The sequence below is a fragment of the Dama dama genome, chromosome 5, assembly GCF_033118175.1.
Source record: "Dama dama isolate Ldn47 chromosome 5, ASM3311817v1, whole genome shotgun sequence".
Lineage (NCBI taxonomy): Eukaryota > Metazoa > Chordata > Mammalia > Artiodactyla > Cervidae > Dama > Dama dama.
In genome coordinates, this window is record NC_083685.1 from 24,452,055 (window position 1) to 24,478,238 (window position 26,184).

The following is a 26,184-nucleotide window of genomic DNA, read 5'->3' on the forward strand; positions in this document are numbered from 1 at the left end:
GGTGCATGGCTGGTATTTGACCTGGGACCAGGGTGAGTCCAACCACGTGTAGGAGTTACAATTTTCTAATAGTCATGTTCAAAGAAAATAAAAAGAAACAGATGAAATTCATATCAATAATACAATGTGTTTTATTTAGCTCCGTCTAGCCAAACTTGTAGGGCTTCCCTGGTGGCTCAGAGGTTAGAGCATCTGCTTGCAATGTGGGAGACCTGGGTTTGATCCCTGGGTCAAGAAGATCCCCTGGAGAAGGAAATGGCAACCCACTCCAGTATTCTTGCCTGGAGAATCCCATGGACGGAGGAGCCTGGTGGATTACAGTCCACAGGGTCACAAAGAACAAACTTGCATCCTCTTAACATGTAACCGATATAAATATTTTTTAAAAAGATTTATTTGTGGTCGCTCTGGTTTTTCGTTGTTGCGTCTGGACTTTCTCTAGTTTCAGTGAACAGGGGCTTCTCTTTGTTGCAGTGAGCAGGCTTCTCATTGCAGTGGCTTCTCGTGTCGCAGAGCACCGGCTCTACGCATGTGGACTTCAGTAGTTGTGGCACACAGGCTTATTTGCTCTGCACCATGTGGGATCTTCCTGGACCGGAGATCAAACCCGTGTCCCTGCACTGACCAGTGGACTCCCAACCACCCGACCACTAGGGAAGCCCGGTTTGAATCATGTTTAGTGAGATCTTTACATTCTTTTTTTTTTTTAAAGTCACTGAAATCTTGTGTGTATTTTACACACCAGCTCATCTCCATCTGGAGATTAAATTTGGATTGAACTACTTGGTTTGCATCGAGACTCCATATGATTTGCAGTTGGGAAAGTAGATGCACGTATGCAGGCTGTTGAAAAGCTTTGCAATACCTGACTCGAGCACCAGTTTTAAAATTTAAATGTAAGTCCACTCAAGTGAATAATTAAAAATGCGGTTCCTTGGCCGCACTGGCCACACTTCCAGAGCACAGAGTGGATGATGGGGCTGCGGGCCTGGTGGGACTGCTCTCAGGAGAGGGAGTGAGTGATGGGGCAGGTGGTCCCTGCCTGACCTCCTCTGTGTGCTGGGTGCCCTTGGAGGGACTTTGCCCATTTCTCTTATTATTCTCGTGAGCACCCCACACAGGCGTTACCATGATGCAACCAGAGAGGGTAAGTTGTTTGCCTTAGAAGTTCAGCTGGAGGCGGTAGGGCGGGGACTCGAACTTGCAGCTTGATGGCAGAGTCTGCTCAGCCGGTCCTGAGAGCCTTTGCATAAGATTCCTCCTGCGGCCGCCTCTCCGCCTGTCTCTGTCTCTTCTTGTCTGTCTCTGTATGTCCTTGTCTCTCCCTTCGTCTCTGTCTCTCCGTCTGTGACCCTCCCTCTTCTGTCTGTGTGTCTCTCCGTCTCTGGGTCTGTGTCTCTCTGTCTCTCCTTTATCGCTGTTTCTGACGCAGCCTCTGTTTCTCTCTCCCTCTATCTGTGTCTCAGTCTCCCTGCCACCTGTCTGCGTCTCTCTTTCTGTCTCTGTCTCGCTCTCCATCTCTCTCTCTCCCCCTCCCTCCCCTTCTCTCATTTAGGGAGAGAAGGGACACTTTTCTACAGGACCGTCCTCTAAAAGGATTCTGCTTATGATTTTGCCCAAGTCCCTGGGGAGAGCAGACGTCTTTCTACGTCCCCGTCCTCCTTGGCTTCTCCGCCTGTGGCTGGTGTGTGCGATCAGAAAGACACAGATGGCAAGGGATGCCCCGGGTGGGCATAGCGCTGAGCGGTGCTGCACGGAGCCAGACTTGGCCAGGTGAAGACGAGCGCAGAGCCAGCAGGTGGGGCTCGCTGCTCAGGAAAGGCCCGGCCCGGCCCGGCAGCGGATCAGGGATGGAGCGCAGGGCCCTTCCTGGCTCTGGCCCAGGGGCTTGCACTTCAGACCAGCCGGCAAAGTCTGACATTCCCCTAAAATCGGAGGAAGACAGGCCAGTTTTTGTTTTGTTTTGTTTTTTTCCAACTGTAGAGTCTTCACTCACCTTTCCAGGGCAGGAGAAAGCATCTTGGACTTGACCTTCCGGCCTGACCTCTGCCGGTGGCCTGCTTCTCACAGGCTTCATACGTGCTTCTGGGACCCACCCGCTGTGCAGGTCCTCAGCTTGTGAACAAGCACATTATAGTTTGGGGCTTTTTTGTTTTTTGAAAGTGAGAGGTTTTAGATACTTCATTAAATATGAATATATTCAATTTCAAGGCTTTGACCATCCCTCGTCACCATGGTGTAGAATATGTGTCCTTGTGTAAAAAATACCCATTCAGCGTGCTTTAAGAGGAATAAGTGTTTTGCAATCTATGCGACATGCAATAGAATTTGATTTTTTGTTTTTGAAAAAACAAGTAACTGGGGACTTCTCTGGTGGTCTGGTGGCTAAGACGCCATATATATAGGATATATACTGGGATAGGCTCCCAATATAGGGGTTCAATCCCTGGTTAGGGAACTAGATCCCACATGCTGCTGCTAAGAGTTTGCATGTCAGAACTAAAGATCCAGTGTGCTGCAACTAAGACCTACCACAGCCAAATAAATAAGTATTTTTTTTTAAAAGTCATTGTAATTAGGGGGCTTGCAATTAGGAGAGTGGCCTTCGTGACCTGGCCTGACCACACCGAAGGGACCCTCTGTCCCCACTGAGTGAAGTGAAAGTCACTCAGTTGTGTTCAACTCTTTGTGACCTCATGGACTATACAGACCATGGAATTCTCCAGGCCAGAATCCTGGAGTGGGTAGCCTTTCTCTTCTCCAGGGGAGCTTCCCAACCCAGAGATTGAACCTGAGTCTTCCACATTGCAGTCGGATTCTTTACCAGCTGAGCCACAAGGGAAGCCCAAGAATACTGGAGTGGGTAGCCTATCCTTTCTCCAGGGGATCTTCCCCACCCAGGAATCAAACCAGGATCTCCTGCTTTACAGGTGGATTCTTTACCAACTGAGCTATGAGGGAAGCCCATCTGTCCCCAGAGCTGCCAGCCAATTCCCTGCCCATGACTCTGTGAGTTCCTCTTACCAGGGGCCTCGTGGACTCTTCTAGTGACTAGATGTCAAGACAGCAAATGCAGTGCACAGCTTGCTGTAGCAATCAGCCTTGTAGGTGCCTTTGAAGTTGATCCTGGAGTTCAGAGCAAAGAGGTGACGGTGACTTCTTAGCGCTTGTAGAATTCAGGCAGGTGGCCTGTTTAGGATCTTTGGGGACTGCAGCCACGAGGGGTGATGCTATAGGAGAAGGAAGGGGGGCCCTGGCAGCCAACTCAAGCCCCCTTCCCAGGGGCTTCTGCTCTTGCGGCAAGCGAGGCAGTGCACACCGGGAGCCCCGCACCTCCGTTCTGGGCTCTGGATCTGTGCGCTGCTTCAGTCTGTCTCTCGGGGGCTCTGTCTCCAGAGTACTGCTCAACCGGGACTCTTTGGAGGCATGACTGGGTCTTGTCTGGATGGTTATAACAGCCTCCACCATTCCACCCATGCACTCTTCTCTTCGCCGCCAAAGGAACCTTTATACAATGCAGATCTTGGGACTTTCCAGGTGGTCCAGTGGTTAAGAATCTGCCTTCCAATGCAGGGAACATAGGTTCCATCCCTGGTCTGGGAAGATCCTACATGCCGCAGAGCAACTAAACCCGTGGGCCACAACTACTGAAGCCAGCACACCTAGAGTCTGTGCTCCGCAACAAGAGAAGCCACCACAATGAGAAGCCTGTGTACCACAACTAAATAGCCCCCTCTCACTGCAACTAGAGAAAGCCAGTGTTCAGCAATGAAGACCTACCATGGCCAAAATATAAAATAAATCTTTAAGAAAAGAAATTAAGAAAAAAAAAATGCGGATCCTGTCCATCCATTCCAGTAGAAAAGCCCTGGGTGACTTCCTGTGGCTGCAGAGAAAATGCAGCTCCCATCTCAGTTCCCCGGGCCCCCATCAGCCCCCTCATTCCCCTGCTCTGATCTCCCTGCCCCTTTCTCCTGCCTGGTTCCACCCACATCCAGGCCCCCAGGAGCATCCTTCCCCCTCAACTTCACTGTCTCTTTCTCTAGAGGCTTTTGGTGGCCTCCGATCTATCACCCCATTCCCCACCCCATATTCTCTATCCCCGCACCCTGTTTTTCCTCCATAACCCTCTGCAAAGTTCAGACATGCGCACTTGCTTTTGTTATCCACAGCCTCACTCCCTCACGCCCACCCCAGACTGGATGCCTCCCAGAGTGGCAGTCATGCTGGCTTTTTCATGCAGCCCCCTCATGATGGTCCTGGCACAGATGGGTGCCCAGTAACTAGTGGGAGATGTGCTTAGACCAGGGCATTAAAGGGATCCTCTTTCTGGTAACCACCTTTGGTTATTTAAGTGTGATGTGACCCTATGCCGCGTGCTGTCCAGGTATGACTGAACTGCTGTCTTTCCCTGTTTTTTTTGCAAAGCAGCCGATGACAGCCTCGGCCCCAGAGCTCTGCCTGGACTTCGAGGTGTCCCTCCTTAGGTGGTTCTTTCCACGTCCTCGCTGAAGGCAGCGATCCTTGGGTGACACTGTCAATGTCATGCTCATGGCATCTCCCCAAAGCATGACCAGGATGACTTAATTGCAGACTTACTTGCACCTTTCTTCGGGGTTTTGCTCTTTCCCTCTGACGTTCAACTGTTGGTAACATGTCCACCAGAACCATCTCCCGAGTACACCTCTTCTCTCCAAAGCCGTTCCTCATTTTCTTCCCTTCCCTTCCTGCCATCCTCCTCTTCCCTGCCTCCGGAGCTGCCAGCATAGCACGGGCAATGTTCTGCCAGCTTGAATATTGGAGCTGATGCTCTGAGAGGAATCTGGGAGGCAAGAGAGAGAGAGAGAATGTCCACCATCCTTGCCTTTAGCTTCATCAGTAGGTCCCAAGTCCCGTGGATCCATGCGATAGCTTTGTGGACTTACTCCATCCTGCTGTGAAGCAGCCTTGGCTCTGGGGCCGCACGGCCTGAGGTTAATTCCCGTTTCTGATACTTCTTGCTGTGTTACTTTGGGCAGGTTCCTGGACCTCTCTGTGCCCCTTGTTTCTGTGAAAGGAGTTGTAGTCATAGCACAGTGTCCGTGCCCTTTTTCTGCAATTCCAAAATCCTAAAAAGACTTGAAAAAACAATTTTACTTTTAGTCAATTGGGTGCCAAAACTCCCTTGGCAGCAAACTCGTATCTGAGCTGATGTGAAGTCATTTGTGGCTTTGTTTGTCCTACTGCGTGGGACTATTCATAGTTTGAGTTGGAAGTTTCATCGTGTTGTTGTTTACGGGGCTCTGTCTTAGACCTACTGGAGGGTATATGCTAATAAAAGGGTACTTAAGCATCTTATTGGGCTTCACAGGTAGCTCAGTAGGTAAAGAAATTGCCTTCAATGCATTAGGCACAGGAGACAAGGGTTCAATCCCTGGGCCAGGAAGATGCCCCGGAGGAGGGCATGACAACCCACTCCAGTATTCTTGCCTGGAGAATCTCCATAGACAGAGGAGCCTGACAGGCTACAGTCCATGGGGTTTCAAAGATTTGAATACGACTGAGGCAACTGGGTGCACATGCACGTAACCCAAAATCCTGAACGCTGAAACATGATCAATGTTGGCTCTTATCTTTGGTTATTTAAGTGTGATGTGACCCTATGCCGCGTGCTGTCCAGGTATGACTGAACTGCTGTCTTTCCCTGTTTTTTCTGTCAAATTCTGCCTGATTCTGGCCCCCTTGGAAGGCTTTTGGCCACAGACATCAGGAGTCATTGTTGAGAAATTAGAGAACAGGCTGGCACCTCACTGAGGTTTTCTGCCTGACTCAACCAGGCACCGGAGAAGACAATGGCACCCCATTCCAGTACTCTTGCCTGGAAAATCCCACAGACGGAGGAGCCTGGTGGGCTGCAGTCCATGGGGTCGCGAAGAGTCAGACACAACTGAGCGACTTCACTTTCACTTTTCACTTTCATGCACTGGAAAAGGAAATGGCAACCCACTGCAGTGTTCTTGCCTGGAGAATCCCAGGGATGGCGGAGCCTGGTAGGCTGCTGTCTATGGGGTCACACAGAGTTGGACCCGACTGAAGCGACTTAGCAGCAACAGCAGCAACCAGGCACAGAAGAGAATCGAAAAGCGGTTCACTTTCTCACCAAGTGGTCCATGACACTCATGTATTTGAAAGGATACATGTACCCCAACGTTCATAGCAGCGCTATTCACAATAGCCAAGACATAAAAGCAACACGTGTCCATCAACAGATGAATGGATGAAGAAGATGTGGGTACATATATACAATGGAATACTACCCAGCCATAAAAAATATTGAAACAATGCCATTTGCAGCAACATGGATGGACCTAGAGATCATCATAATAAATGAAAACTAAGTCAGACAAAGACAAATACCATGTGATATTGCTTATATATGGAATCTAAAATATGGCACAAATGAACTTCTTTATGAAACAGAAATAGACTCACAGACATAGTAAACAAATTTATGGTTACCAAAGGGGAAAGGGTGGGGTAAATTAGGAGTTTGGGATTAACAGATCCACAGGACTATATCTAAAGTAGATAAACAATAAAATCTTGCTATATGACACAGGTAACTAGATTCAGTACTTGTTCAGTATCTTGTAATAAGCCATAATGGAAAAGTACATAAAAAAGAATATGTGTATATATGTATAACTGAATCACTTTGCTTACACCAGAAATGAATGCAAGATTGTAAACTAGCTACACTTCAATGAAAAAAAGATAAGCTGGAGGTTTGGGCTTCCCAGGTGGCGCTAGTGGTAAAGAACCTGCCTGCCAATGCAGGAGAAATAAGAGATGCGAGTATGATTCCTGGGTCAGGAAGATCCCCTGGAGGAGGGCATGGCAACCCACTCCACTATTCTTTCCTGTAGAATCCCATGGACAGAGGAGCCTGGCGGGCTACAGTCCAGGGAGTCGAAAAGAGTCGGACACTACTGAAGCTACTTAGCACGCACACAGGCTGGAGGTTTATGCTGAGTGATTCCAAGACTATTTGTACGTTCTTATGAGTGGCCCTCACTTTACTTAATGGCAGGAGTAGAGAGAATAGCTAATATATGCAGATAGTTGGGAGTATTATGTGGCCATGTTTACATACCCATCATTGTGAAATGTGGCATTTAGCTAGAGCTTAACACTAGACCAATGAATGGTGTTGCACATAAGAAAAATAGAATAGACTTTTCTAGATGGATCTTGAAGTGGGATTCTCACTACTGGCAGTTTCCAATAAGATCAATCTATTCTGAGGCCTAAAAACTTGTGTAAAATAAGTTAGGCACAGTGGTCCATCTTAGGCCAGAATCACCTTGGGTGGGGGGAGAACTATTAGAAAATACACGTGTATTATGGACCAAATGTTTGTGCCTCCACGTACTCATGCCCAAATCCAGATGTTGAAATTCTAACCTCTCCTGTGATGGTGTTAGGAGGCAGGGCCTCCAATAGTCCATTAGGATGTGAAGGTGGGGTCCTCATGAATGGAGTTAGAGTCCTAATAAAAAGGACCATACATGGACTTCCCCGGTGGTCCAGTGATTAAGAATCTGCCTGCCAATGCAGGGGACACAGGTTCAGTCCCTGCTCTTGGAAGATTCCATATTTCAAGGGGCAGCTGAGTCCATGCTCTGCAACCACTGTGCCCTTGCTCTCTAGATCCCACAAGCTGCAACTCCTGAAGCACATGTGCCTACAGCCTGTGCTCGGCAACAGGAGAAGCCACCTCAAGGAGAAGCTCTCACACTGCAGCAAAGAATAGCCCTGCTCAATGCAACTAGAGAAAGCCTGCGTGCAGCAATGAAGACCCATCGCAGTCAAAAATTAACCAATTTTTTTAAAAAGACCCCACAAAGATCTCTGATTCCTTCTGCCACAGGAGATTATAGTGAGAAAACAACCATCTATGAATCAAGAAGCAGATCCTTTCAGCCTCCAGAACTGTGCGAAGTAAATGTTTGCTGTTTATGAGCTCCCCACCCCAGCCTCTGGTATCCTATTGTTGTTGTTGTTCAATCATGTCCCATTCTTTGAGACCCCATGGACTGCAGCATGCCAGGCTTCCCTGTCCTTCACTGTGTCCCAGAGTTTTCTCAAACTCATGTTCATTGAGTCCATGATGCCACCCAAACATCTCATCCTCTGTTGCCCCCTTCTCCTGCCCTCAGTCTTTCCCAGCATCAGGTTCTTTTCCAGTGAGTCAATTCTTTGCATCAGGTGGCCAGAGTGTTGGAACTTCAGCTTCAGCATCAGTCCCTCCAACGAATATTCAGGGTTCATTTCCTTTAATTTGAACTGGTTTGATTTCCTTGCAGTTCAAAGGACTCTCAAGAGTCTTCTTGAGCACCACAGTTCAAAAGCATCAATTCTTTGGCACTCAACCTTCTTTATGGTCCAACTCTCAGATCCATAATGACTACTTGGAAAAACCATAGCTTTGACTGGATGGACCTTTGTCAGCAAAGTGATGTCTCTGCTCAAACAGACTAAGACAACATTCCTGGACCCCACCCCCAACCTATCCAGTCAGAATCTTACAGCAAAGTTTGAGAACCGGAGGTACAGACAAAACCTTAATTAACTGCAGGATTCCATGCAAGAAAGCCCCGGGGAAAACCACAATCTTAATGACAGCACATCTGTCAGTCTTCAGAAAGCTCCTTGTCAATTTCTCCCATCAGTGAGTTGTATTCAAAGCATCTGCGGAAGCGGCTTTGGGGCTGTTTAATTGTACATACACCCTGAGCCTGAAATGCAGAGTTTTTATGTGATTGACTTTCACTCTTCCAGTAAGAATTAGGATGTATCACTCACAGAAGGTTGCCAGAATGCAATGTTCTTTAAAACCATCCCATGTTCAGCCTACCAGCTCTCGTGTTCTCTCCTGCATGGGTCATTTGTTTCCTGTTGAGGGGTTTCCCTCTGCCCCGTGGCTTTCAGCTGACATGGTTACCTGAAGGCTCCCAACAGAGGTCTAACTATCCATCCTGTGAAATGGACAGCTTCTGGTGCCCTGGATCTGGTTGTTGCCTCAGGGCAACAAGGCAGGTTGAAAGGATTCAGTGAGGAAAAAAAAATTAATTGAAATACAGTTGATTTAAAATATTACATTAGTCTCAAGTGTACAATGTAGTGATTCATTATTTTTACACATTATATTCTATTTAAAATTACTATAAAATATTGGCTTTATTTCCCGTGCTGTATAATGTATCCTTGCAGCTTGTTTATTTTGTAACACCTTGTACCTGTTAATCCCATACTTCTATCTCTCCTCTCCCCATTTACCTCTCCTCTCTGGTTACCACTGGTTTGGTCTCTGTGAGTCTGTTTTGTTATATTCATTCCTTCGTTTTATTTTTTTATATTCCACTTGTAACTTTTAACATACAGTATTTATTGTCCTCTCTCTGACTTGTTTCTCAGTGAGAAGTTTTTCCACGAGTTTTTCCACCACTCAGCAAGGAAGAAAACTCTGAAAATGGTCAATAACTAATTGAATAATTATGAAAGCAAAACTCTACTCATTTGCATGATTTTTTTAAAGAACTTTTGAAACTTATAACCTATGCCAGAGTTTGCACACTGCTGATCCTGGGGTGGATCTAGTCTGCAAACATGTTTTGTTTAGTTTTGCTGTATACTTAAGATTTTGAATTAGCTGTTGATATTTAACATGGAGTGCTTTTACATAAATACTCGGAATTTTGACTTCTCTTGAAGATCATAGGAAATGTGGAGACAAGCAGAGGCCTCTATTCACCCAGGCAGCTGGGGTTTGACTTCCCTGCCAGGGCCCAGGAGGCAGGCACCTGAGTTTCCAACTCTGATTTTAAGATGTGGGATCCTGATACTTGGTTTCTATTTTCTTTTACTTGTTTTAGTGTTACAGTTACAGTTCAGTTGCTCAGTCGTGTCCGACTCTGTGACCCCATGGACTGCAGCATGCCAGGCTTCCCTGTCCATCACCAACTCCTGGAGCTTGCCCAAACTCATGTCCATCGAGTCGGTGATGCCATCCAACCATCTCATCCTCTGTTGTCCCCTTCTCCTCCTGCTTCAGGCCTTCCCAGCATCAGGGTCTTTTCCAATGAGTCAGTTCTTCCCATCAGGTGGCCAAAGTATTGGAGTTTCAGCTTCAGCATCAGTCCTTCCAATGAATATTCAGGACTAATTTCCTTTAGGATGGACTAGTTTGGTCTCCTTGCAGTCCAAGGGACTCTCAAGAGTCTTCTCCAACACCACAGTTCAAAAGCATCAGTTCTTTGGCACTCAGCTTTCTTTATAGTTCAACTCTCACATCCATACATGGCTACTAGAAAACCTATAGCTTTGACAAGATGAACCTTTGTCGGCAAAGTAATTTCTCTTCTTTTTAATATGCTATCTAGATTGGTCATAGCTTTTCTTTCAAGGAGTAAGCGTCTTTTAATTTCATGGCTGCAATCACCATCTGCAGTGACTTTGGAGCCCAGGAAAATAAAGTCTGTCACTTTCCATTGTTTCCTCATCTATTTGCCATGAAGTGATGGGACTGGATGCCACAGTCTTAGTTTTTTGAATGTTGAGTTTTAAGCCAATGTTTTCACTCTTCTCTTTCTCTTTCATCAAGAGGCTCTTTAGTTCTTCTTCTCTATGCACCCTTTAATGCCTCATAACTTATTATCATGAATAATTTTCAAGACTAGATCATTGCATGAGTGATGAACACTCCCCTTCCTAACCAGGATTTGGCAGTCAGATGGTGCGTGTTCTGGTGAGTTCTGCAGGTGACAGGTATATAGACACTATGGGGCTTTGTTTGGGATGATGATACATTGGCCTTTATACTTGTTTCCTGGAATTTTTTTGGAAATTTTTTATTTATTTACTTTTGGCTGCACTGAGTCTTTGTTGCTGCCCTTGGGCTTTCTCAGGTTGTGGCCAAGAAGGTCTACTCTCTAGTTGTGGTGCCTGGGCTCCTCACCTGTGATGGCTTCTCTTGTTGCGGAGCGCAGGCTCTGTCCGTGAAGGCTCAGTAGTTGTGGCGCATGGCCTTAGTTGCTCCCCTGCATGTGGGATCGTCCCGCACCAGGGATCGAACCTGTGTCCCCTGCATTGGCAGGCAGACTCCTAACCCCTGGACTACCAGGGAAGACCCCGGAAGTTTTGCTACAGCTCTTATAGCATGGTTCTTTGGTCCACTGGATGAGTGACTGGTTGTGATGCAGATGGTAGCCAGGCATCTCTGTTGAAGCGGTCTTTTGTCTTCAGGAGGCTATCTCAGGCTTCTTTGTGGGGTGACCTCAGGGTCCCATGATGGCAAGGTTGGGAGCTCTAGGGCCTTTTGAAGCTTTGTTTGCAAGTCAGACAACAGACCTAGTCTGTTAGTCAAAGCAAATTCCAGGACCAGCCTAGATTCAGGAGATGGGGAAATAGACCTCCTCCCCACTTTATGGGAGGAGTGGGCAGGTCCTATTGCAAAGAGACATTCATGAAAGGGATGGAAGGGCCATGGCCATCGTCTTGCACAGAGTGAATGACAGAGTGTGTCAACATACTTTTCTCATTGTCCGCACGAGTGTGTTCAGAATATTGCCTTAGTTGTCATGGGGGAGCTGTTTCAGCCCAGAAGAAAATAATTTCAGGGCCTCAGAGAGTCACTCTCAACATTCCAGAGTGCGATTTTCTTCTTCTTTCTTTTCTTTCAGCCAGTGTCCAGGGTTCTATGCCAGCGGCGAAGATGTTTCTCACTCCTCACCCGACTCTCTCTTGCTTTATTTCAGTCTGTGGTTTTTTTTTTTTTTGTTCAGTCTCACATGCAGAGAGGAATAAACAGTGTGCTTTATCACATCCTATTCCTAGAAACTCTATCATTCAGGACTCTGTTGTAAAACGGTCATAGATTCTATAGAAATCATAAGCAGGGGGGTTGAGTTTTAGCCAAAGTCTCTGTATCAGGTAAATCAAAGATACGAGCAGCATCTTAAAATAATGTACCAAAGCTATAAGACTCTAGAATAACTTTAATAAGGATGTTGTTATCCTGTGAGATGAGAATAAATATGTTATATTTTTATTATAAAAAGAACACCAATTTACCATAAAGTGTATGCATACTGCTTAAAAATATAATTCTACTCTATTGTAAATATTGCTATTTATATTGCTAGCTATAAAAATCATCCAACGTTTAATTAACAATAATTTTGAGAGTACGTGGATGTTCCCTGCAAACAGCAAAGCATTGTGTATTAATCTCTGTTGTTTTATTGGAATTTACACAAGTTGGTGAATCATAATAATAATGATAGCTAAGTCTGTGCTAGGCTCTGCCCTGAATTCATTGTATTAACTCATTAAATCCTCTCAACATGCTACAAAGCAGGTACTGTTTGTTTTAGTTGTTTAGTTGCTAAGTCGTGTCCAACTTTTTACCATCCCGTGGATCATAGCTCTGCCAGGCTCCTCTGTCCATGGGAGTCTCCAGGCAAGAATACTGGAGTCTTTCCATTCTCCAGGAGATCTCCCGGACCCAGGGATTGAACCCACATCTCCTGCATTGGCAGGCAGATTCTTTACCACTGAACGCCCTGGGAAGCCCTGGGTCCTGTTATTATTCCTATTTTAAAGATGAAGAAACTGAGGCTCAGGTTACAAAATGCATCCAGCATCATTTCTGTGATTTTTTTTCATTCATTTGTATTGGAGTACAGTTGCTCTGCGCTGTTGTGTTAGTTTCTGCTGTACGGCGAAGGGCATCAGCTATATGTTTACACACATCGCCTCTCTTTTGGATTTCCTTCCCATTGAGGTCACCACAGAGCACTGTGCACGGTTCCCTGGGTATACAGTAGGTTCTCATTAGTTACCTATTTTAACCACATATGGTATATATGTCAATCCCAATCTCCCAATTCATCCCACTCCTCTTCTCCCACTTGGTATCCATACATTTGTCCTGAACATCTGTGACTCTATTCCTGCTTTGCAGATAGGTTCATCTGTATAATTTTTCTAGATTCCACATACACATTATATTATATGATACTTGTTTTTCTCTTTCTGACTTACTTCATTCTGTATGATAGCCTCTGGGTCCATCCACATCTCTGCAAATGGCACCGTTTTGTTCCTTTTTAGGGCTGAGGAATATTCCATTGTGTATATGTACCACATCTTCTTTATCCATCTCCTCTTGGACATAAATTACAACACAATCTTTTTTTGACCCACCTCCTAGAGTAATGAAAATAAAAAAAAAAAATTAAACAAATGGGACCAAATTAAACTTAAAGACTTTTGCACAGCAAAGGAAGCATAAGATGAAAAGACAACTCTTTGAATGGGAGAAAATATTTGCAAGCAAGTTAACTGATGGCTCAGACATTAGAAAGTGTCTGCCTACAATGTGGGAGACCCAGGTTCAATCCCTGGGTTGGGAAGATCTCCGGGAGAAGGAAATGGCAACCCACTCCAGTATTCTTGCCTGGAAAATCCCATGGATGGAGGAATCTGGTGGGTTACAGTCCATGGGGTTGCAAAGAGTTGGTTTCACTTTCACTTTCTTTAACTGACAAGGGATTATTCTCCAAAATATACAAATAGCTCATGCATCTCAGTATCAAAAAAACAACCAACCCAACCAGAAAATGGTAGGGTGTGAATTTAAATGCAGGCCTCATGGCTTATGAGCACTGCCTTGACTTATGTGCAAGCATAATAAATAATGTATATTCCCTTCCTCTCTCTGAATACTCTTTAGCAATCAAAACAATTCTAATTCTTTCCAGTTATGAAGGGTTTTGATTAACCTCTTAACCCTTAAACCCTTTAAATCCTTATTAAAAAGTGGCCACTTTGGGATTTCTCTGGCAGTCTTACTTTATTTTGGGCTTCTTTGGTCGCTCAGGTGGTAAAGAATCTGCCTACAAGGCAGAAGACCTGGGTTCAATCCCTGGGTTGGGAAGATCCCCTGGAGAAGGGAATGGCAACCCACTTCAGTATTCTTGCCTGGACATGGACAGAGGAGCCTGGTGGGCTACAGTCCATGAGGTTGCAAAGAGTCAGACACAACTGAGCAACTAAGCGTGCACTTGGGGACTTCTCTGGCAGTCCACTGGTTAAGACTTTGTGCTTCAAATCCAGGGAGTGCAGGTTTGATCCCTGGTCAGGGAACTGAGATCCCACCTGCTCACAGTGAACTCCAAACAAAAAAAAATTATTTTTAATTATTAAAGGAGGTGGCCACTTTCTCATTATATCAGTGTCTACAAAAAGTATGGGTAAACATAGAGCAATGTAGACTTCTTCACTCTGAAGCCGAGCACCAGAAGCAAAGTCTAGAAAATTGAGGCTGGTTTAATCCCCTCTCCCCTATGGAGTCAGGGGCAGGGCAGGGCTTATCTGTCACATGCCCACTGCCCCTTGGGAGATGATCAGCGTGGGACTCAGAGAGGTTAACTAGCTTGCCCAAAGCTGCATAGCTAAGTTACATGTTTCAAAGAGGATTTGCACCCAGATCTGGGCCAGTAGAAGCCTGACCTTTTCCACTCCGTCAGATGATGTCCATGATTTGAAGACATGCTCTGTGCGCAGGAAAGATGAAGGAATATAATGAAAAAACAAAACAAAACAAAACTGGGCAGAGGTACTATTGTCTACAATATAGGAACTCAGATCCTGGAGTAAGACCTGACTTCATCTCCCAGCTGAGTACAAAGGAGGGGAGAAATTGTGGATCTAAGAGTCACCGTAGGGACTCAGTTACTATAAGAAACAGCAAGTTTGGGTAATCGAGAAAAGAAAGATGGAGGAAGCATAATTGATGGCTTCAGTATTTTTCTACGATGTTCACCCTAGCGCGCGCGCGCGCGCGCGTGTGTGTGTGTGTGTGTGTGTGGTTTGTGTATGTAATTTCTTACTCAGTCCCAATGTTTGCACTAACTTGCATTCCTCTGAAGGGCTATTTTTTCTCCAGAATAAGGGAGGTGGGCAAGAGGGACCGGGAGCAAAGGCCGACCTGGGCTTTCAGATGTGTTTGCATCCCCCATTTCACCAATTACTTACCTCTCTTTCTCCTCCACCTCCTTCTTTGCAGGAGTTTGTTCATCTGGCAAAGAGACTGGTGAGCGATCCGGCATTGGAAAAAAAAATCGTGGCCAACGGAAGGGAGTATGTGAGAAAGTATCATTCGTGGCAGGAGGAGAGACAGACCTACAGGCAGCTGGTCAGGACACTGGAGAGAAACACTGGGGACTAAGAGTACCTGTCTGATGCTGTGAGACGCTCAGCCGTGGGCGGATACCCTTGGACAGAGCTCTGGGCAGGGGACCTGGCCAGTACAAACCAAGCCTGGTTCACTGGAGTCGTAGATCTATCAGTCATAAGACAATTCATCCAAAACCTCTCTGTGCTTCCAAGTAACATCCCAGATGTGCTTCCGGATCATACCTCATGGAGATGCAGTCCTCAATGGGGTGGGGGCAGGGCCACTGGTTTTAAGGGGAGTCAGAGAGAGAGTTGGAGTAGCTGCTTTAGGACGTTCCTAGGGACAACAAGGACTTATTTTGTAAGCCCTCACAGGGTAGACATCGCTCTCCTGTCTTCTGATGACCTGCAGCCCATCCCTGCCTGCTCAAGGAGCAAAAGCAAACATCAGACACATCAGCTGAGAGGGGTCCTGGCAGCAATTTTTGACATGGTACAGACCCTGCAGCCAATCTGGAGCTGACAGATGTCTGGCTGTGCCCCCAGGCTCTGCAGGTTTGCTTCCCTGAACACCAGAAGCATGGCTGTGTGTGATCAGTCGTGTAACTGTAAGATAGCCAGGACCTCTTCAGACAAGCAGGCAGCACCACCCCCACTCCCCCACCCTCTAGGCTCCACCTACCTCTGGTCAAATTGGGGTGGAAAATCAGTTGGCACTAAGGCCGCATCACCCATGGCCTGCAAGATGCTGGGACTGACTCTGGGTTCAGCGTCAGGCACTCAGCTTCAGAGACCCAGCAGTGAGTGGAGATGAAGTCACCAGCCTCCAGCCCATCTCAGGACCGGCACGTGGGTCCCAGTGACCTCATCCAGCACGGGGCGAGTTTAACCAAGTGTCGCCATCACTGTAAGGACACCCTGACCACACCAGGGGCACCCCCAAACCCAGTGCTTCTTTTCCTTGGTGGCGGCATTTGCCTCTGTTGGATCCTGAAACCCCCTCTTTCCAGTGGACATTCCATGATGACTGGGGGTGACATGCTCCGTTTCTTGTGTAAAGTTGGAAGCCACAGGATCCAAAGGAGGAGATGAAGCCAGATCTGAGTCCATCCAAGGAAGTGTTTCCTTAGGGCTTGTTCTGATGCCTGCAGACCCTGGAGGGGGCAGGAAGACCCAAGCCATCTTTGTTTCAAACTTCACAACATCTTGGGCTTTTTTCTTTCCAACCATCCTATTTAATAAACAGCCAAACCTAAAAGAGGAAGGCTCTGACTGAACACCTTAAACTCTGGTGCTGATGACATGGAGATGAGAACAGCATATTTATAGATTCTGTCCCATGTCATTTCCAGTTTAATTCTACGCCTCAATCTCACAACAGAGTACCTTCCCAAAGGCAGTTATCGGGTAAACCTGCTCCTCATCCCCAGGATTCTCTAACAATACCCATCACCATCCTCCTCCTCTTTTTTTTTTTTTTGGTGGCATCTGAGGGTCATAAGAGTTGGGGCTCCCCTGTGGCCATAGAGAAGAGAGGAAGGGAGAAACAGAGTCCAAACCCCTAGTGGACAGATCCATCTGAATCTGGAATCAGTGATGCCAACCTAAGAAAAGGCCAAGTGTTGTCCTGGGCATTGACCAGGGATGCTGCTGTTGATCAAATACTGGTCATTGGGAGTCTCTGCTCTCATCCTGGTTGAAGGATATTGTATGTGCTTGGCTCCACTGAACCTCAGTGTTGTTGTTCATCCATCTCTTTATAGAAACATACACACATGCCTCATGCCCTTTGGGGAAGGGCATGTTTTTAAATGAATAAAGTGTCACCGTCCGCTGTCCAGCAAGAGTCCCTGTGTGTTCCTTTTGTGAGCCTGGTTCAGCAAGAACCAGACCCACCCCACCCTCCAGTTCTTGCACTTTAAAAGCAGATGTTAGTCCATTGACGCATCTCATTAAGAGGGGTTTAAGATGCAATTGCTATTTTAATACCAAAGTATAGATGTAAAAAGAATGTTTTTCTGTAAATGTTCTAGCTGCTCTCAGTTTCATACTCTGTTAACTTTATGTTTAAACATTTTGCATATAGTTTCCAATTTGCTGATGTACAGGTTTGGATGACTCAATGAGTCAATTTCCAGATAGAACTAAGATACTGTAACCTTCACATGCAGAGGGAAATTGCATTTAACGCAGCACGGTGTTCTTTAGCAAAGAGGCACTGCTCGTACCTGACTTGCAATTGGTGTGATGAGCTGGCTGGCGCTCACCGCTTCTGCCAGAAGAGCTCTCCGCACCCCTTCCCCACACTTTTTGCAATGAAGTTAAATAGGATAGTTTTGTTTTGATCTGAAAGGTTCATCAGGTATCTTCAGGTTTCCAAAGGCAGACTGTGCAGGCTCTCCATGCAGATAGGAATGGGTGGTCCACACGGTGCCTTGAGCACCCCGCTGACTGGAATGTGACGCTAGCTGGTCTCTGTTCTGATGGCTTCCCTCACTGTGGCTCAGATGCTAAAGAGTCCGCCTGCAATGCAGGAGACCTGGGTTCGATCCCTGGGTCAGAAAGATCCCCTGAGAAGGCAATGGCCACTCACTCCAGTATTCTTGCCTGAGGAATGCTGTGGACAGAGGAGCACGACAGAGTGACGAACACACACTATCAGTTAGGGATGGGGTTTGGAAATCATTTGTACTCTCAGCCGGCACGTGGCTTCAAGTGTCCGTTACATTTCTGTGTCATCTTCAGTAACTATACTTGGCACAGCTGCATAAACTCTTCCCTAGACGTTACCTGGTGCTGGACCTTGCAGTTCGTTAATTGCAGCCTGTTAGGAGATGGAGAGAGCCAGCTCTTGTCCTCTTCCTCCTCCCACCTCTCTCCCCTCCCCCTTTCACATACATCTCCCATACCACACCTTCCCACCTCCCTTCCCCTTTCTGACCCTGTCTCCTCTTGGAGAGTCAGGAGCCTGATGTGGGAATGACACACAGGAAGTCCTCCCCAGCCAAAGCCAGTCCTCACCAGGGAGGCCAGGTAGTAAAAGCAGCAGTTCCCCAGCTTTAGCTTTTATTTTTAATTTAATTTAATTTTTAAAAGTAATTTCATTTATTTATTTATTTTTGGCTATTGCTGCGCGGGCTTTTCTCTAGTTGCAGAGTGTGGGCTACTCTAGTTGCCGTGTGTGGGCTTCTCATTGTGATGGCTTCTCTTACTGCGGAGCACAGACTCTAGGGCATGCGGGCTTTAATAGCTGTGGCTCCCAGGCTCGAGAGCACAGACTCAATAGTTGCAGTGCATGGGCTGAGTTGCCCCGCAGAATGTAGAATCTTTCCAGGGCAGGGACCGAACCTGTGTCCCCTGCATTGGCAGGCAGATTCTTAACCACTGGACCACCAGAGAAATCCCCCGTTTCACTTTGAAAACTCCTGATGCTTGGGCTGCCTCTCAGACTGATTACATCAGAGTCTTGGGGGTGGAGGCACCCAGGCCCGAAGTTTCCCTGATCCAATGTGCAGCCACAAGGGACAAGGACTGACTGAAAACATCTGCTTGAATACGGACCAGAATTTCAGGGAAAACAAGGACCATTGAAGTAAAGGGTGTTTGTGACTTTGTATTCAAAAACTGAATCCCAACATTAAGAACATAGAGTACATTTGTCTAATGTTTACTAAGATTTATTTCTGCAGATAGAATTGAAACTCTCAGCGCAGTGCCAAGAAATATTTCACACAAACAAATAAACAAAACCCATCCACTGGGACTTCATCAATATTCCTCTGAGCTTCTTTTCTTCCTTTGATGTTGTGGTTTTCTTTTGCAGTGTCTGCCCTGTCATCATCCTTAAGTCACTCGTTACCTGGTTCCATCCTGCCAGAGCCTCCTTTGCCTGGGTTTTAGGTGATTTTCCAGCATCCATTTCATCCATTTCAGGAAAATATTGCATCTTCTGCAAGGTTTGCTATTTCACTTTTTAGCTGACTTACACTGTGTTGACATTTAAACATGTTGAATGTGGAACCATCATTAAGAGGGGCCAACTCTATCCTGGGTATGTGGAGTGGAAGGGTATTATTTAGAATTAACATTTGGGTATGACTGACAGAAAATCCAAAATAATAGTGGCTTAAGCAGAAGATAAATATATTTTTATCTATCAAGTAAAGAGAGTAGTTCAGCTCAGATTGTGCTTCCCAGGGTCAGGGACCTTCCATCCTCAGTAGGTGTTCATCTCCACCCCCATAGTGTAAGGTGGCTGCCCAAGCACTGCCATCATGCCTGAATTCCAAGCTGCAGGAAGATGGAAAGTGGGAGCAAAGATTTATCCCTTCCCTTTCAGGAAAATTCCTGTTTCTAGTTATATACTGTGCCCACATCCCATTTTAAGGGAAGCTTAGCATTTCAGTCTTTTCTCCCAGCAACTGTGTGCCCAGGTAAAAACCAAGGGTCTATTATTGAGACTTCCCTGGTGGTCCAATGACTAAGACTCTGTGCTCCCAATGTAGGGGGTTCAGGTTCGATCCTGGTTCGGGAACTAGATCCCACACGCTGCAACTAAGACTCAGGGCAGCCAAATAAATAAATAAAGTTTAAAAAAACAAAACAAAACAATGATCTACAATCAAAAGAGAAGGGGATGAACAACCAGAGCAGACTGTCCTAGAGCTATGGGGCAATTTCAAAAAGTGTAACATGCATAATGAGAATGCCAGAAGGAAAAGAGAGAAACAGAAGAAATATTTGAAACAATAACTCCGATAGTTCTCCAAGATCAAGGTCAGACACCAAACCACAGATTCAGTAAACTCAGAATCATCAAGAAAGATAAGTGCAAGAAAAATATACATGTAAGCTTAACACATTCAAACTACAGAAGGTCAAAGATAAAGAAAAAAAATACCTTGAAAGAAGTCACAGGGGGAAAAAACCCCCACTTATGTAGAGAGGAAAAAATTTATAAGAATTATATCTGACTTCTATGGAACCAGAAAACAAGATGAGAGTGGAGTGAAATATTTAAAGTTTTTTAAAAAGAAAGAGGGACTTCCCTGGTGGTGCAGTGGTTAAGAATCCACCTTCCATCTAGAAAGATGGTACTGATTAACCTAGTTTGAAGGGCAGCAAATGGGCATCCCAAGTGACGCAAGTGGTAAAGAACCCACCTGCCAATGCAGGAGACATAAGAGACGCGGGTTTCATCCCTGGCTCGGGAAGATCCCCTGGAGAAGGGCACACCAACCCACTACAGTATTCTTGCCTAGAGAATCCCATGGACAGAGGAGCCTGGCAGGCTGCAGTCCATGGGGTCGCACAGTCAGACACAACTGAACCGACTTAGCACAACGAAGATGCAGACATAGAGAACAGACCTATGGACGGGAGTCTGGGGGAGGAAGGAGAGGGTGGGATGAAAGGAGAGACTCACATGGAAACATATACACTACCGTATTTAAAGTAGATAGTCAATGGGAATTTGCTGCATGACTCAGGAGCTCAACCCAGTGCTCTGTGACATCTTAGGGGGGTCGGATAGGGTGGGGTGGGAAGTGGGAGGGAAGTTTACGAGTGAGGGGTCGTGTGTATAGCTATGTGTATAGGTCATGTGTATACCTATGTGTATACCATGGCTGATTCATGCTGATGTATGGCAGAAACTAACACAATATTGTAAAGCAATTATCCTTCAATTAAAAATAAATAAATTTTAAAAAAATCCATCTTCCAGTGCAGGGGCACAAGTTCACTCCCTGGTGGAGGAACAAAGATCCCACATGCCAGGGGGCAAAAGCTCATGTGCTGCAACTACTGAGCCTGTGTACTGTATTTACAGAGAAACCCCCAGGCTGCAGTGAAAGATACCGCACTTTGCGGTGAAGATCCTGTGTGCCATAACTAAGATTCAACACAGCCAAATAAATAAATATGAAACAATAAATAAATAGAGAGGAGGGAAAATGCCTATTTGGGACAGCTTGCAGTACAGTAGCCATTGTGAAAAACTGGTTTTAAATTCTGTGGTCTTACTAATCACTGAAGACCTTTTAATGCCAAGAAAAGTGTTTCCTACAAGGTTTTGGTTAAGCTTTGAAGGCCATCCCAACACAGTTCACCTTTTCTTCCCAAGATCTCATTTGTATACAAACCCTCAGCTGGGGCCATATATTGATTATCACCTCAAACCCTGAGTACGAGTCTCCATCTGAATCTCCTACAATGTGTCTTTGTGTGAGGTGAGACACAGTCCTGGAAGACATAATAAAATGAAATGTATTGACTCGATATGTAATCCTAGTCTTTCCACTGGTTGTTCTCCTGGTTCCCCTAAATGAGTAAGCATGGCAGTGCTCATGTTGGAAGGCCTTGGAAAATAGAAATAGTTTCTGAAATGGTCCATGAGTCAGTTTGACTGAGACAAAACAAAAATTTAGTAAAAAATAAGATATCATGAAGTATTTGTCTTTCTCTGACTTATTTTGCTTAGCCTAATGCCCTCCAAGTCCATCCATGTTGTTGCCAACGGTGACGTTTCACTCTTTTAGAGAGTAGTAGTCCATTGCATGAGTTGGTGATGGACAGGGAGGCCTGGCGTGCTGCGATTCATGGGGTCGCAAAGAGTCGGACACTACTGAGTGACTGAAGTCCATTGCATATATGTATCACGTCTTTATCCATTTGTCTATAGATGGACACTCAAGTGGTTTCCATATCTTTGGTCAGTATTTCTTTCTTTTTTAAAATTTAAAAAAAAAGAATTACTTTTTGGCCATGTCACTCGTGGCATGTGGGATCTCAGTTACATAACCAGGAATCAAAACCATATCCTCTGCTTTGGAATCATGGAGCCTTAATCACTGGACTGCCAGGGGAATCCCCCCAGTCAGTATTTCTTATAGCAGTTGAGACAGACACTGCTCTCTAGTATGGATACCATAATGAATACTCCTTACCCTATCAGAGGGGTCACGTCCTAGCTCAATCATTCACACAGACATGGATGGATGATTACAATAGTCAATGAGCATGCAGCCAACACTCAGGAAGGGATCAGATAAAAGTCCGTGAGATTATGATCCATAAGGCAGTTATGCCTCCAAAGTTAGAATGAAAACCCCAGCCAAGGCACTACAGGTAATTGCCAAGAGAATTGTATTAGGCTTTAAAGGAACTTCTGCTAAAAATGAATACAAAAAAAAGTCTGTTGGGGGGAGGGTGTCAATTTGAAAAAAATAAAAATGACTTCATCTTTATCTGTGGCCACAATCTATTTTAAACAGATTTTTTACAATCTACTTCTTTCTTCAGACTGATTAATAGTCCTTAAAAATCCAGGCTGAAAGAAATATCTTCCCTCCAAATTACACAATTCTGCTAAATTACAAAATCTTTCTTCTTAGAGAAAAAAAAAAAACAACTTCATGGTGCCATTCTCAGTAGAAGCCTTCGAACTCTTTACAATCTTTAGAAAGCCCCAGCTATTAGGAGAGTCATGCTTCATTTAAAGTGGATTTTCTTCTTTAGCATCTAATATAAAAATATGCTAAGTATTTCCTCCAAATCAGAAAGGTTAATAACCAGGCATTTGCAAGAAGGCAGAGAATGAGGAACCAAGTAACACTAGGAGACTAGCTTTCTGACTTGGTATTTGGTGCAAATTCCCCCATTTTAGAAACAGTTGGAAAAACAACTCACAGAGTCTAAAGATTTTTTAGATTTCTGCTTGCTAAGAAGGGTTTCTTCTCTGTATTACAGAGTCTAGGCTCATGTTGCTCACTGTACAACAGGTCAGTTTATCAAGAGGGGTGATGCTGGGGCAAAAGATAGTGACTTCATTTAAAAAACCAGCAGATTGAGAAGATGGTGGACGAGTGTCCCAAAGAACCACCTTCCGGAAGTTAGAATTCTTTGATACTAGAAGGGGAGAGGGTGTGGCTGGTTGTTGCAAACTTCTTGGTGCAGGAATCTTTTGTTCTTGCAGCTGTCCATGTAGGTCAGGTTACCATGCTCCTATAAAAGTCTAACAAGACAGACATTATTCTCTGTTCTGAAGCATTTTATCTCTGTATGGATGGAAAAGTTTTATACCTTTAAAGGTCAGAGCCTTGAGAAGGGCTCTCCTGTATATTTCAGGCTCTAGGGAACATTCTTTTACAAAAGGTGCGTGACTCAGCCCAGGCAAAAGAGCACAAGAGTTAGAGCTAAAGAAATAGATCCAACATGGAGTCAGATTTGCTCTTCTCTGTTTATTGTTCCTTTCCTACCCTGTCTCTCCCAGTGTCTAATTTAGACACTATCCAGTGTCTAAATGAGTTTAGAGGCTCCGTGGGCATATAAAAAATGATAATACACAAGGTGATTGAAAAAACATCTGTGTTTATGACTTAAAACAGTGTCATTACTCCAATTTTGTCAGTTATCACAAACATTAATTGGACTCTGTGTGACGGGCAGGGTGCTCAATGCTGACGACCTTGAACTTTACCGGAGCTCTGTGTTCCTGGAAAACAGCAAACGTTAAGAAATGCATTCCCCATGTTTATGTTCAGGGAAATGGTTTACTGCAAACGACTTCCCTTCCCCACATGGCTTATATGAACTCACAGATTGCCTACTCCCCCCACTTCCCATGCACCTCTCCTTCCTCAGGTTCTGGTCCAGCCTTAGTTAGAAGCAGCAAAGAGCTCATCCATTACAGCCCTCCACCCCCACCCCCAAAAGCTTACTCTCAGGACAAAGACATCTCCCACACATCCCACTTCCCCATACCCGGCTCTTTCTAAGCCCTGTTTCCTCTTCCTAGATTTAATAAAAAATCCACTTTGCAAAACACAGGAGATGCTTGCAAATCTTATTGTCAGAGAGTCCTCTCTATTGCAAGAAATCCTCACAATTTCCAAAAAATCCACTCCAATAAAATCTCTCTTTGCTAACTCAGGATTTGCTTCTTTTTTGACAGTGCCTTATCTGCAGTGTCTCTATCCTCACACCAACCCCATGACTTAACAGATGAGGAAACCGAGGCTCTGAAACTGGTCCTGAGTCATGGGGGTGGAAAGAGATGGAGCCAGGAAGCAGACTCAGGGGGCTGCTTAGGCTGTTTTCTCGTCTCTCTCATTCTCTCTCATTCCCTACCCTCCCACATTCTCTCTCTCTCATATTCTCTCTCTCATTCTCTCCTTGTCTCTCTCTCACCAACCCTACGTGCGATTGTCTCCTTATCCCATGCACTTAGTTGTCAGCTAGACTCTAAGGAATTTAGTCTGCACATGAACTAGACAACTGTTCACCCCAAGTCAAAGGAACTGAAAAGGATCAAAGTATGTGACACCCAAATATGCCTCTTGGTCATACAGATTATTTTGAACTGAAGTCGGTGCCAAGATGAGTGACTGAAAGTGGCAAAGTTGTGTCCGACTCTGTAACCCCATCGGCTACAGCCCACCAGGCTCCCTGGTCCATGGAATTTTCCCAGGCAAGAATACTGGAGTGGGTCGCCATTTCCATCTCCAGGGGATCTTCCCAACCCAGGAATCAAAACCAGGTCTTCTATCTTGCAGACAGTTTCTTTACCATCTGAGCCATCAGACAGACAAACTTTACTAAGTAACATTCATCTTCCATTAGTTTCCCTATCTGTTTATCTTCCCACAACTGATTGCCCTTAGAATCTCAAATCCCTTTTCCATTTGAGGAGGTAGATGCCCGCCTGCCATTCCAGGGTAAAGCAATTGGAGATTCAACCCTTGTGGACTGAAACTCCAAGACGAGAATACCAGAACCATTAAGAGAAGGCTAGACCCCGCCCAGGTCACATGTTTCTCATTCTTGAAGTCAGGAGACCTCCCTGACCACATGTGTGCAGAAAGTCTCCTTGAAGGTCAAAGGGGAGTGACGCTAGCTAATGCCAGGCTACCCATAGGCCTTTGCAGTAGAATCCATCTTGGCTAAGAGATGCATGCACACACATGGGAGGATCTGGAGAGATACCAAAAATGGACCATGAATCAGGCAAATCAAAATGATTGGCCAAAGGAAGCCAGAAGAAATGCCCTGTATAAGTGATTTAAACACGACTCAGGGACTCTCCCTCGGAGTCTAACACATCCTATGCTCTTTTCTTCCTAATGAATACTTGCTTCTCTACTTTCCGTCCTTGTGGAAATTCTCTGCAGAGCTGAAAGGCCAGGGCCCTTGTCATTGACCACTGGTCTAGTGGCTAGGATCTGGTGTTCTTGCTGTGTGACCTGGCCTCTGTCTCTGGCTGGGAATCCGAGTCTTGCTTCAAGCCGCTGCAGGCTGAGGATACCAAAGATCACTTTGTCTTTTCACGTCTCTACATATATCTTGCCCTTTGTAGAAACTATATGTTAGTCTCTGCCTCTGTAGGAGTTTCACTTCTGTGAGCCTTCATATGCATGTGAATAAACTTGTTCCTCCTATTCATATGTCTTTTGTCAGATTTGCAGTATTCCGGCCACTGAACCAACAGAGTAGAGGAAAGAGATGTTTTCCCTCATGTAAGTTTTAATATCAATATGTTTATTTTGAATGAATCACATAGTTAGGAGTATTGGTCTTGTAGAACCGAGATAGAATTTTGATCAATAGGTCTTAAATATGTGTGAAAGCATGCTGAATTCCTTCAGTTGTGTCTGACTCTTTGCAACACTATGGACTGTTGCCCATCAGGCTCCTCTGTCCTTGGGATTCTCTAGGCAAGCATACTGGAGTGGGTTGCCATGCCCTCCTCCAGGGGGATCTTCCCAATCCAGGGATCGAACCCACGTCTCTTATGTCTCCTGCATTGGCAGGCAGGTTCTTTACCACTAATGCCATCTGGGAAGCCTAGGTCTTAAATATAATAAGACTTTATGGTTTTTAGAATGTTTTTAGCAGCCTGAAAACAACTGTTCTCATAAACTATGATATTGCCTTTATTCAAAATTTTTCCTATTTTGTGGTGGCAGA

The 26,184-nt window shown here is 45.3% G+C and overlaps 1 protein-coding gene across 2 annotated transcripts in view; it reads left to right on the forward strand.

Annotated features, from left to right (window-relative positions):
• GLT1D1 (glycosyltransferase 1 domain containing 1) overlaps positions 1 to 17,042 on the forward strand; it is a 112,513-nt gene extending 95,471 nt beyond the window's left edge. For both annotated transcript variants that reach the window (XM_061140863.1, XM_061140864.1), the window contains one exon: positions 15,110 to 17,042. In XM_061140863.1, the coding sequence (XP_060996846.1) occupies positions 15,110 to 15,271 (162 nt within the window). In that variant the 3' untranslated portion in view covers positions 15,272 to 17,042. The remainder of the gene's footprint in view (positions 1 to 15,109) is intronic.
• The last annotated feature ends 9,142 nt before the right edge of the window (positions 17,043 to 26,184 follow it).